The 13,318-nt window shown below is 39.9% G+C and overlaps 1 protein-coding gene across 10 annotated transcripts in view; it reads left to right on the top strand.

Moving 5' to 3' along the window:
- The window catches only part of LOC121520131 (adhesion G protein-coupled receptor L2-like), a 145,305-nt gene that overhangs the window by 29,652 nt on the left and 102,335 nt on the right, over nucleotides 1–13,318 (top strand). For all 10 annotated transcript variants that reach the window (XM_041803419.1, XM_041803427.1, XM_041803422.1 and 7 more), the window contains exon 2: nucleotides 8,080–8,292. In XM_041803419.1, the coding sequence (XP_041659353.1) occupies nucleotides 8,217–8,292 (76 nt within the window). In that variant the 5' untranslated portion in view covers nucleotides 8,080–8,216. The remainder of the gene's footprint in view (nucleotides 1–8,079; nucleotides 8,293–13,318) is intronic.

Genomic DNA, 13,318 nt, shown 5'->3' with positions numbered 1-13,318 from the left:
TTGATGTATTAACCAAACATAACACCACCTGGTGACATATAAATGATTTAAAGGCACAAAATTAAGCGGTAATTTTGAGAGAGGAGTGGCTCATTGACAAAGTTTGCAGAGGATTTCTAATCCCCTCAAGATAAAGAGCGATCATGAACTTTGGCTTGACTCATGGTTATTAAAAACAGGGACCTTTAAAATGTTAAATATAGTGTAAAAATCAATTTGATATAGTCCAAATGAATACTGTCATCTTGTTTAATTTAATCAACACTCAAACTTGCTCAAACTGAGCAATTTTAAAAGGATAAATATGAGAAACATGTAAGCTGGATCAGGATCTTTTTTAATCCATCCTTAAAGTGCCTATAAAGTGAAAAAAAAAATGCATTTTACATTTGTTGGTTGATAGGCTACTGCAGGATAGCTGCCTGGCTCTGTGCTGGATCAGAAAGACAGACGGGGTATTGATTTTACTTTTCAGAGACTTTAAAAATTAACTCAAATTGGGGCACAAATGGCCTAGCAGTTAGGTGTCACCCCTGTATGCAGGTGGCCTGGAATCAAGTCCTGTAGCCCTTTTTTTTGCATGTCTTTCCCCTCTCTCTCAACTCTGTTTCTAGCATTACTCTCCAATATAAAGGCATAAAGCCCAAAAATAAAATATAATGGAAAAAATTCACTCAAATTGCTAATCCAAATTATAGTTGGAATTAGAGCTGTCAAGATTAATCAAGTTAATCACAATTCATTTTTAAAGGTTTATTTTTGGGCATTTTTGTGCCTTTATTTGATAGAGGAGGATAGTGGATCGAGTCGGAAACAGGGACGAGAGCGGGGGAGAGACAAGCGGTAAAGGGCCTCAGGCTGGACTTGAACCTGGGTCGTCCGCGTACATGGGGCGTGCCTTAACCACTTGGCCACCTGCGCCCCATCATGATTAAATTGATTAAAGTCCACAACTCCACCTTGATGTAAAAACCCACGGACAGTCAAAAGTCATCTGCACATATTTAATGATCTCATATTTCATTTTCAACCCATAGCAAGTTCCTTTCCGTGGTGAAATCTATATTTGAATCTACGATCCACCTCTAAAAGTACCGAAATAGGAAGTGAAATACCCTTTGTTTAAGACAGTAGGACGGTTCAAAATCACATGAAAACAGTTTTTCATTTTTTGTCCATAAAGTATAGTTTATGTTAAAATATTTCTTGTTTAAAATGAAACTGACCCAACAACAGTACTTTTTAGTCATTAAAGTGATTTTAAAATGCCCAAAACTGCTGCAAAAAGTCCCAAAGTCAGAACAACTGTTCAGATCTTTATGAGAAACAATTTTTTTTAACTGCCCCCAAAAAACAAACAAAATAAAACCAATCAAATATTTGAATCAGTCCTCATTTGCTGAAGTGTGGGTGCAGTAATAGTTTTGCCTTAAAAATGTGTGCAAAATCCACAAAAATGTCTCAACATTGGATTAAATGATGCTCAAACTATTTTCTTTCTCAACAAGGCCATTAACCATCACAAAATACCAGCACATTTGAATGCTGGAAGAGAGGAATTCTAGGCATATTTGCTGAAAGTATTTTTTGTATCTTAAAAGCTAAAACCTCAAAGTTGGATGAAGTACTGTTCAGTGTTTGCTTCAGCTATGTCAAAATTTTCTGGTAAGTGTTTCTGAACATGAAAAGCAATCAGATATTTTTATATTTAGAAGCTCAAAGAGTTTTTTTTTGGCATTTTTCCTAAAAGCTAGGGCTATTTATGCTATAATTACATTGTGATTAAGGTAAGTAATTAGTGTATAATTTTTTTAATAGCATGCTTTATTATGCCTTTCAGCACACTGGTTAAACATTTTCCTGTAGCCACAGTGGTGTTAATAAGAACACCACTGCATCTTCATGTCTTTTATAACCTAAAAAAAACTTCACAGACAGCTCAGTGGATAAGTCAAAAGTCATCTTAACCTTGAGATATCAAACATTTCACCTTTTTAATGTTCCCTTATATTTCTTTCAATCCATAACAAGTTAATATTTTAACCTTTGATCTACTTGACGATCATTATTTTTCTTTGAGAATAAAAGCAGGGCCTTGTCTGAACAACCCTATATAAGAGCAGTTCATCTCAGGACAGTCTGTTAGCTTATGTCATTGAAAGTTAACAGCCAGCTACATGCTGTGTTTCTGCTCAATGTGAGGTAAGCTTCCCAAATCTATCAGCCATGGTGGACTACAGGTTAAAAGTATAATACATTAAAATAAATAGATTAATATAATACATTATAACATTAAAAGTATAATAAACAGAGAGATTTGTACCAGAAAACAGTAAACTGAATCCCAACTTAATTTTATAAACTTAAAGATGTTTCTTGTTATCCAAATTTTGCCTGTTTTTGCCTGTTGGTTCATAACACAGTGACCAGTCATACAACTAATATAAAATACAGATTTTCTGCATCACTTTACAGGGACTTTAATTACATGAAGTTCAAGACTCTTAAAAAAAATAAACAAAAATGAAACAAACTGTTTGGTAAGAGATTAATTTTGAGGCATTTTATGCTTTCATTAGAGAGATAGGATTGTGGATAAAGCTAGGAACAGGGATGAGAGAGAGGGGGGAAGACCCACAGGCTGGACTTGAACCTGGGCCACTGGCGTACATGGGGCATGACCAAACCACTTGGTCATCTGTGCCCCACAAAAACAGTTTAAAACGCAAACTAGTGGAATTTCAAAATGGGGAAAAAAAGGGGGAGATTGATCATGGTTAACCAGAGAAATTCTTGCAACCCAACAATTTTTTTTTTTTTCAAGGAAGGTGTGAACACATCCAAACCAAGGACGGCAGATGCTGAGCCGCAATGATTAATGTAAGGTGATTCATTTTGGCTTTATATGTTCAAACATGCACTAGCGTCCCAAAGTTGGATATTGCATCCTCAAAAATTTTCTTTAACTGTCCCAAAATATAAAAAAAAAAAAAACAGCTGATAATGAGATTTGAGAAGCTAGAAGTGGTGAATTCTTTGTCAGTTTTTTCGTTTATCATTGAAATGCTCATTTAGGTGCGTTTTAGTCATTAAATGTCCTTTAAAATGTCCAAAAATAAAGCAAGAGTCCCAACTTTGTAATGCTTTTTCTTAAACTCTTTGACTTTCCAGCACTTCCAGTATGTTTTGTTAAATACTCCAAAATATCAAAACATATCATAAACATAACATTGGAGGGTCTGGAAGCTGGGATTTCTCATGCAAACTACTGCTGTCAATCACTCCAGCCGTTTTTCAGACATTTCAGACACCAGTGTGTTGAGCTGTTAGCGGCTGTTTACAACCTGTTTATCCCGGTCGTATATCTTCTCAGCTCTGAGCTCAGAAAACTCCCTCTGCAGACTGAGCTTGGTGTCGGCCCGTCTCTGTTTCTGGCAGTTGATGGCAGGTTCTCTACATCACTGGAGGAGCCAAGGAAATGACATCATGTCCCTGCAGGGGTTGCGAGAGCAGCCCTGACAGGACTGTCATGACAAAAGAGTTCCTTGGGAACATCAGGGTGCACCGAGGACTGAAAAAAAGTGTCTGGAGGCTGTGTTTTCTCAGTTCTTGTGGTTCCTGTCTCTTACTTCTAGCTCATCAACCATTTTGTGATGTTTGAAATTCCCCTCTCACATGTGTGCATCTCTTTTTTTCTGCTGAATGTAGGGCAGAGAGGCGGGGCATAAACTTCTCCAAATTAGTACTTATTCAAAGAATGGAAGGAGAATCATTGTGCAGGCGAGATCCAGCTCAACAGAGACACATCTCTATTTCACTTGTAGGTTTTCAGCTTACACTTGGACTTGCGCATTAGTTTTGTTCCAGTCTTACTTGATATGTATGTATGCGCTCTTTATCTCTACTCTCGGCGTTGACAATTGAAAATAAATTAACATTCCTGGGCTTTATTTTTGTCTTCTCTAAGCCTGCCGAGAAAACTTGGAGGCGAACCCAGGAGGTCAGGCTGTACTCACAGGCTGTCAATCCTCCTCCGTGACCCCACCGCCCCTTCCTTTCTCCCCCCTCTATTCTTCTCCTCCTCTGCTCTCCCTCTCCCATCCATTTAGTCCCTCCCGGCTTAGAAACTCCCTAACTCCCCCCTTTTCCCCTCGCTTTCCCTTTCACCGGACGCCTCTCCAGCTTGAGTGAGGCAGACACAAGCTTTGTCAAAGGAGACTTGCATTGGCTGGGCCGGCTGTTACGCACAGCCGTGTGTTTCATGTGAAGACATGTGGGCCGTCTCCTACTCTCCATTTATTTTAATTATGTTTTAATTGCCCGCCGTCCTCTTTTAAATGCTTGCTTATTATTTCTATCAGGCTGATGTGAAAAATCGGCTGTGCACTGTGATTTTCTCCATTATCTTAACTGATGATAGATTTCTCTCCTTGGGTTTCCACTGTGTATGTATAGGAGACAAAAGAAAAACAGATGTCGTGAATGTTTGTGTATCATTCTTCATTTTTTTGTCTTGTTTCCAGAAAGATATACTGTTAATAGAGAGAGGAACCCAGGGGAATGTACATTGCTGTATTTTTCTAGAAAGAGGAGCTGGAGGTGCAGATGAAAATGAATAACTTTCCTACAGTAAGTGGTCGTCTGGTGTGTATTTTATGTTGGGGCTCATTGGATGCAGTGTAGGTGGTGAAAGTTAGTCATAACTGTGCACCTTTTTTTATATATCTTACTTAGTGGAACATGATGATCATTATGTAGAAATCGCTGGCCAAGAAACAAATAACCTCAATTCTCAGGCTTGAGAGCAGTGGGGGGTTGGTGTTGATAATTCCTCAGCTCCATCTCCAAAGGGGTTAACGACGCCTCGCTTAACTCTTAAAATCATTTTCTGCTTTCGAACATCTTAGCCCCCCATGACCACCCTCCCCCTCCTCTCTCCCTCTTTCTCCCCTGATGTGAAATTATGATATGTCTGTCAGAACTTGTGTAAAGCATCTTAATGTTAATCGTCTAATCCTTTTATCTCAAGTCCGGACCAATTCAGCACCGAAATCCCTCCAAACAAAACCATGTTTTAAGGAAGATGAGCACTGCTGTGTCGTCCACCAGCTTAAAGGAGAAAAGGGGGACATGTTACCCAGCAGGGCGACGGCTGATCAGGAAAAGAACCCCGGGGTGGTGAGGGCAAGTCTGCATCCGCGAGGCCTGGCAGGCTCTCGCCCCCTGGTGTCTGGAGTTGCGGAGTGGCTCAGCAGGCAAGAAGGGCAGGGGATATCCCCCCCAACAGTTTCCAATCTCCTCCTGTCAGCCACCATTATGGTTACCCCATGGCCCCAGGCCTCATATTTGCAGAAGATAAATGGCTGAGGAAGAGGTCACGTGCGTCTCTGGAGATCTGGTGTTCTGCCCAAAATTGAACTGGTGGCAGTCCGGTTAAAGACCTGAGAGTGTTAGCCGCCTTCCCCATTCAGGAGAGCATCAACTGACTCTCCAATTTTACCTTATCTGATCTGGTTTTGCGCCACTCACAGATAAACAACTAAGAGACAATAAAGCCACAATTCCAATTAAAACCACCCAAGTTTAACTGATAAATTACAAGCTAGCTGAATGTGAGTTTCCTTGGCTCGGCCAGAGTGACCTCAAATGAAAATAAACTCTCAGGCTGTTTCAGGCTAGGTGCAATCATTTTTTTTTATTCAGCTATTACCCCCAGACTCTGCTTTTTTCCTGTATAGAATGAATTCAGTGGTGGTTATTTTATTACACAGTATGCTAATGTCAAAGCTCCCCATGCTTTGTGGGGTTTTACATTGCCAAAAATATCTGAGCACATTAGCAAGCCAAGAGAGCGATCAGAGCTGACTGCTCTGCTACTCAAATTTAGCTTCATTATAAAATAATCAGAGTGTTTGACAGGTGACTCTGGAGGAGACACAGGAAACGTTCACTCCCTTCTGCATAGCGACAGCTACCAAGTGGACGATGGTGTTATTGATGTTTATGCCCCTGTGTTTGTGTGTGTGCTTTAGGGAGATGTTGGATGACAACCACAGGGGAATAAACAAGATCAGCTTCAATATGCGATGTGTGTGAATGTGTCTCCATGTCAGCCTGGCTATACGTTTGTGCAGGCATGCAATGTGAGCGTGATGTGTGTGTGCTATTTCTCATACAGCACATCCTCGGTGTTTGACTTTGGTAAGCAGCTTATCTGTCTGGTGTGTTGGTCTGTCTCAGGCTCTAACCTTTCACTGCTTTTGCAGACAAAGGACTGTCTTCCTTGATAAGGAAGGAGACAAAAGTAGCACACAAAGCATCTGTGTCTCTAATGGCGTCCTATGTGAACGTGTCGCTGTAGCGACAATCTCTCGCTCCCGCTGGGATGTGAAGTAAATGGGGAAGGTGAAAGAGGGAAGAGTGGGAGAATGAGTTAGTGTAAACATTCAGTTGTAACACTCCTCCAGGTGTTGATTAATTGTAGCCTCAGCACTACCTTCTCTTTGTTCACATTTCTTCCTGAGTAAACATTTGAAGGCAGATTTCATATTTCTGTGAACATGGATTCTCAATAAGGCTTTTGAGGATTCAGTCTGATGGCAGTTTTGCACCTTATGCAGTGAAAACATGACCTGCCTTATTATAAGGTTAAATTAAAGACCATACTGACTTTCTAATAGTGAGATTTAAAAATGTTATAATCTAGATCACTGTATATTACTTATTCTGTGTGAATATGAAACTACTGCTGTCATTATTGTATAACCAAGCTTGGAGCATAGATCAACTCCAATCTGGGATACAGCTTGACTCGCCGGCCCTTTGCCTCATAAGAGACTCTGATTTTATTAACACTAGCACTCTTTTCATTAGTCTTTTTCTTACCCTTAAACTGCGCTGTATCTTCTTTACCCATTGTTTTGTTTCTGTAGGCTCTTTTATGTGTCCCACTTTTTCACAGTTTTGGCATTTTTCATTAGCAAAGGAGCAGTCTCTGGCCAGGTGGTTTTCTCCACTGCATCTGTAGCATTTTCTAATGTCCGACTGGGGCTTTGGTCATTTGCCGCTGACCTTTTTTATCAGTGTCACTCTGTTCCATTTGCTAGGTTTTTCATACCATGTAAATCCACATTGTCACTGTTTGCCGCCTCTATTACTTATGCAAACTTGAGTGCTTTTTAAAAAGTCAGTCTGTCCTCTGACAGCAGCCACTGTTTCCAGTCCTGATTTATGCCCCAGCTCAAATGATCTCTCAACATCATGATCAAGGAATCACCAAAGTCACAACCCTGCGCCAGCTTTCTCGTTGTCGGAACATAATCACCCACACTGTGCACATTACTCTGGTGCCCTCTGTTGGCACAAAGATGCAATAACATTCCACAGTCACTTCATAACACAAGGGAAGCCCCCAAATCATGACATTTTAGAACATTTTAATAAATCTGTAAATATTTATGATTTTTAATGGCACCAGTTTCAAATCAGTACACCCAAGAAGTCCTCTGAGAGGTATCAAGAAAAGTTGGGGCAACCGTTTGGCGTGCAAATCAACACAGACAAACAGACAATTATTCTGGTTATTATTTAGGTTGAATATAAATTATTAACGCTTAACTTGACAATAGACCATGATTTTGCTGACCTCCATGAGCCTCCATTTGACTGGACCCCAGATAGCTCTGCCATTTATCCCCCCTTATGGGTGGCCTTGATCACAATCTCAATCGCAGTGCCAGGCTGTGCCAGAAATGCATGCCTTTACATTTGCAGTGGTGCCTTTGTTGTCAAAATTTTTTTTTTTTTAAATCAAGAGTTTCTTGGAAAGCAATACTGTAAAAACATGAGGTTTTGCCTTTTTTATGTGACTTGATATTTGAATGTTTCAAAACTATCATTATTCTTTGCACGTTCCTTAAAATTTTACAGTTTCACTTGTTCTAATCGTCCCAAATTTAAGGCTGTTTTATTTTCTATTTCAATATAAATCCATTTACCATCAGTGCACCAGAGTCTGCTCTGGTGCCAATGATGGGTCTCTGATTCCTTCTTTTAAGCCCTCTTTTCTCTTTCCTCTAGATGAGAAGATGACTGGTGATGCTTCTCCGAGGACCACTGATCGTTGACATCGCTCCAGTATCCCAATCTCCCACCGCAACACACTGAACCACTATAATTAGCAACCCAGCTCCTGGATCGTTTGCATACATCGCACAATGGCCTCTGCACTGTGGAGGTGTCCCATGTTTCGCTGCCTCCTGCTTCTTCTCTTTTGCTTTCACTGCTCAGAAGGTGAGTTACCGTGGAGTTACGTGTCTGTGAGGAGTGTTAATGTGATTCTGGTCAACCTTTCAACAAGCCACTTACTATTCAGCTTATGAATGTGTTGAATTTATCGGCACACACTCTTCTTCTCAGTGAGGGCTAATAGTTCCTCTTCAGTGGTTTTACCCTTGGAGTTTTAAAAAGCTGTTTCAAATGCTTTGTACCCACACATAGAATATTCCCGACAAACCCAGGGACACACTCGCTGACACAATTCTTCCCTTCAATAACAACACAAAAACGGTATGTCAGAGACCTTCCCCTAAAGGTTCACAACCTTTCCTTCACAATGAGCTTTCTAACAGATTTTCTTGGTGCAATGAGAGGGGTCTCAGAGAATAGATTAAATTTTCATTTTTGCCTAAATCAGATCGTTCTGTGCAGACGGTGCACCTGAAACCTTCAAAAGAAGGGCACTTTCTTCAGTACGAGACTTGAGAAGCGGGAAAGAATTTGTCAAAGTTTTTAATTGTCTGCGCTGTCGTCCCTAGGCTCTTTTTGGGTTCCTTCCCTCCACTTTTGATGAGTACATTTGGCTGTAATTACAAGTATTGTCACAAAACACTCCCGTCTGTTACACACCCATCAAAACCACTGATGTTGGTATGCCTGCTTAATGATCATCATTACTTTTTCCCCCTTTAAGTCCCATTGTATTTGGAAGAAAGAACCCCAGAATCATATGCTTGTGTGCCAAGCATTGATTACGGATAGCTGCTGAAGAACATTATTTTTGGGGATTTCTTTTCAATTTGCCTTTTTTCTCTCTGACTCTTTTGTTCTATGATAGATTCTCCTGCTTTGTTTTCAGTTGGGTTGTGGTTCGCAATTTATTAACAATGGCAGAGTGATATGGAGCAGGCTTTCCCAGTGGTGTTTAAGCAGAGGTGCATGTTTTTTGTAGCATTTTTGATAGGAGGAAGAGTCTCTGTGAGCCCCTTTGATTTGGCCCCACTTTGGATTCGAGTTGAATACTCCTGTTGAATTTCTTAAAGAGGAAAACTGCTTTGGTATGCAGAAAGTTCAGGTTTTGGGTTACAGTTGATGTGAGTGCTCTCAGGCCTAAGAATGAATATTTGCCCATCCATCAATAAAGGAATGTCTGTGTGTTCCTCTGAAAACAATATCTGATTCTATCCACATGCTGCTCACCTTCAGCCCGTCCAGCCCTGAGGGCCAGCATCCCAATGCTTATGATCTACCTTTCCATCAGAGTCCCAGCAACAAAAAACCTCACTTGATAATTACCTCCTGTCCCTCACCAGGAGAGAGTATAATCAGGTTATCGTTTTCATCCAAAACATTCCTTGCGCTTTGAAATGCTCGCTGACACAGCTGAAAAGAAAGTGATTTTCCTTCTCCTGGTATTGACTTTCTCAGCCAGAGAGAGGACTGAACACAAGTCGGGTTGTTTTCTGAATGAAAATGTATCAAATTACAATGTGACGGTTGCATGAGGTTACTAAAGAGAAACTATCACCTGAATCTGAAGATCCTATCAGTTTAAGAAGATTTACTCTGAAACTTAAAACTTTGCAGAGCTTACCTGTGACTGAAGTGTTTTGGTTGAGTATCAACACTCAGTGAAGGTGAACAGACACTGTAGAATTATGATTTTCTGCTCAAAGAATTCTGGCACATCTGGCAACACAGACCGAGCTGGGTGAACCACAGCCCTGAACACCCACACAGGGGTTTTTATTCCTCTCACTAATAAGACCAGCACAGGTGAAAAACAGGCGGGGCCAGGCTGAGAATTAATTGTGTAGTTACCATAAAATCCAGATTATGCGTTGCACCGGTATCAGTGGTGTAGCCAGACTTTTTTTTAAGTGGGGGGGCCAGACTGCAGCAGTGACAGATGCAGGGGTGGCCAGAAGAATGTGTGCAATACAAGAATTGATCAAATTCACTTACTCTATCTGATTTAGGGCTGGACAATTAATTAAATTTTGATCGTGATTTCAATTTTGGCTTCTCATGATCATAAAAACATTATAATCGAAGAAAAACAATTAGTGTGTGCTTCAAAGAGTATTTTTGGGTTGTGTTTTTGGCTGTGTTATTAGTGTTTTTTGCATGTTGCAAATTTTGCAAGTTTTACAGGAGTGCATGTAGATTTGATATTTATTTTTTCTCTCAATTCAATTTATTGTTTTTTATTGCTATTATTTAATATATTGTTATTATTTTACTTGTTACTAATTTGTTTTTGATTGTTCTTTTAAGTTGTGGTTCGATAAATACTCAAATTTTGAAATCAATGAATAATCGTGTTTATTAATCGTGATTTCAATATCAATCAAAATAATCGTGATTATTATTTTTGCCATAATCGTCCAGCCCTAATCCGATTTCACTCAATATACCCATTTAAACTAAGACGTAAGTATCCCACAAATTTAATTTCTTTGTGTTAGAAATGCACCTAAATTAGGGTTAATACAGATACATGCATCTGGCCCCCAGGCCGCCAATTGCCCACCCCTGGCCTATACCAATGTTAAAGCCATGCATCTGTACATCCCTAGCATATGTTTCTTGAGCTTTTAAAAGTAACATAACAGAGTTTCAATGTATATTGTCAGTCCTCTTTGCTTCATTTCAATTACTAAAAAAAAATATTATTAAAGAACATGTCTTGCCTCTGACTAGGTACATAGCCTATCGTGTTTTAAAGTCTTGACCATGGCAGCTCTATGATTGCAACCTTTACTGACATATAAGCTGCACTCAGTTTTTTGGGCTCTCTTCCTGATGGCAGTTCTATTGTGTTAAGCAAAGTCCACAATGTGCAGTTTCAGTCAATCAGTCAGTCAACTAATAAACCATTCAATCAACCAATCTGCCAGTCTTTATTGATATAGCACCAAACTTATCTCAAGGCAGTTCACAAAGACAGCAAGTCCAGACTGTCCTCTCTATTTTATTTATAAAGGACCAAATATGAATACATCATGAGCTCAGCTCTAAGCAGCATTCTTTACAGCCCCTCTGTGTTGTAAAGGGATGGAGGGATGCAGAAAGAGAGAAGAGGGAAATGGGAGAAAAAGTTTCAGGGCAGCTCTGTAGATCTTTCAGTACCAGCTGTTTTTTAGTACCATTGAGAGTTTGCACCTCTGCTGGCTATAATAAGGTAGTTGAGCTCTCAGCCTGCTGTGATGTCTTTGAAGTTGATGGTCTGCACGCCACTCTGCCCACTTCTGCTGGTCACTTGTCTTTAATCAAGGTGTCAATTCAATCAAACCAGTGCTCCACATAATACACTGACTTAACAGTAAACTCAGTTTTTCTTTAAATGTTGGTTTATGACTTAATAAGGGAGAAAAGATGGTAAGAAGTAACCCCAACGCCTGTTGACTTGGGCTGTGTTGCTATGTATCACAGCACACCGTGAGCCATGAAGCAGCCACTTGGAACACACAATGAACAGGAGCAAATTTTCAATCGTATAAGGTGGTGGGCAATGTGTGATGGTGGCAGCTGCACTTATGGTCTTGGGTGTATGAATCCCCACCTTATAGTGGTTAGTTAGTTGCATTAGTATGGTGACTAATAAGATGGAAAAACAAGTGTTGTAATTTTGTAATTTTGTCTTATGTAAGTCTTAAGAAGTCCTGTCAGTGGGGTTTTGGAGCTTACAGTCAAACAAACATGTCTGCTATAACATTATCCTGACAAGAGGTCTAAACCTGGTCAGATTACTAACATTTGTGTGGATGTACAAAGTTTTTAAAGTGTTTTCTCCTCAGTAAACATCCTCAGAAAGAAGATGGTGAAGTAGTGTTTAGAAAATGGACATTGTGCAGAGCTAATTTGCTTAAGAAGGAATCTCATTTTAGGACAGGTGATCAGGAAAGACGGGTGATGTGACTTCAGACAAATTAACTACATTCAGGTCAGGTATGGCACCTCACTGTATCAACCTTGGTCCTGTACTGCCCTGGCCTCCTGTTGGCCGTCCACCAAGCCTGTGCCAGGTTATCCACCATCTCTTCAGGTATCCTCCCAGACGCCCTCTCGACTACGCACAGAGTCATCCCCAGTGTCCAGACCAGCCCACCGGGTCCTGGACACCCAGTATTTGGTGAGCTGGCCTGGGGAAGCCTGCCAGGTGTCTGTAACAGAGCAGCTGACACTTCCCATTCCTGCTCTACTGAACACATCAGAATAAGACACATGGTCTTACCAGTGATACCCAAAAAATGCCACACTGTATTGCTCAGCGAACCCATCATCCCCAGGTGATTACCTTCAGTAGGAATAAAATGTAATATCAAGATATAGGCTGCAGAGGGTTAGCAACCACTAGCTGTTTAAGACAGTAAAGCATTTAACAGTGAAGCTGGTAATTTTTTCCAAAGTTGATGGTGACCCAAAACAGAGATAAAAGTGAGTAAATATTAGATTTGTAATGGACTCAGAGATTTATTAAAATGTGACTGTTGGCCACTATTGTTTTCATACCCCATATCTATAAAACATTATATCTTATTTTTGTTCTCATATGTTATTTTGCTGTCCCAAAGAGGCTGTAAAAATCCTGCAGTTTTAGGATTAGTGCCCTCATGGATTTGGCAACAGCAACAAAAACTCTTTAAGAAGCTACTTGGTCAGAAATATAGGTTAATACTGTCCATTACGACTATTCTATTATGCAGTTAACAATAGTTTTATTATTTCATTTCACACAGTGCAAGTTTACTTAAATAGAAAGGCAAACATCCTCTTGTGGCTATATTATTGGTTCATTTTTCTCTGTTGTGTGTTTGAGGCAGCACACTAAGGACGCTCTCCAGCAATACTAATAAAAACGAGTATAGAATATCAGTAATTCAAAAGCAGTTTCTACAAAAAATGTTATCTATACATTATATTAAAAATGGAGATGACAATCCAAAGGACTTTCTTTGAAGGTGTCAGATTTTGTTTTTTATTTTAATTTTTTAAATGTTTAATGGTGCAGAGAAAACAACACTGACTCTTTTTAATT

The sequence above is a fragment of the Cheilinus undulatus genome, linkage group 13 (assembly GCF_018320785.1).
Source record: "Cheilinus undulatus linkage group 13, ASM1832078v1, whole genome shotgun sequence".
Lineage (NCBI taxonomy): Eukaryota > Metazoa > Chordata > Actinopteri > Labriformes > Labridae > Cheilinus > Cheilinus undulatus.
The sequence above is the reverse complement of the archived record's forward strand: the minus strand, read 5'-3'. Positions and strand labels throughout refer to the sequence as shown.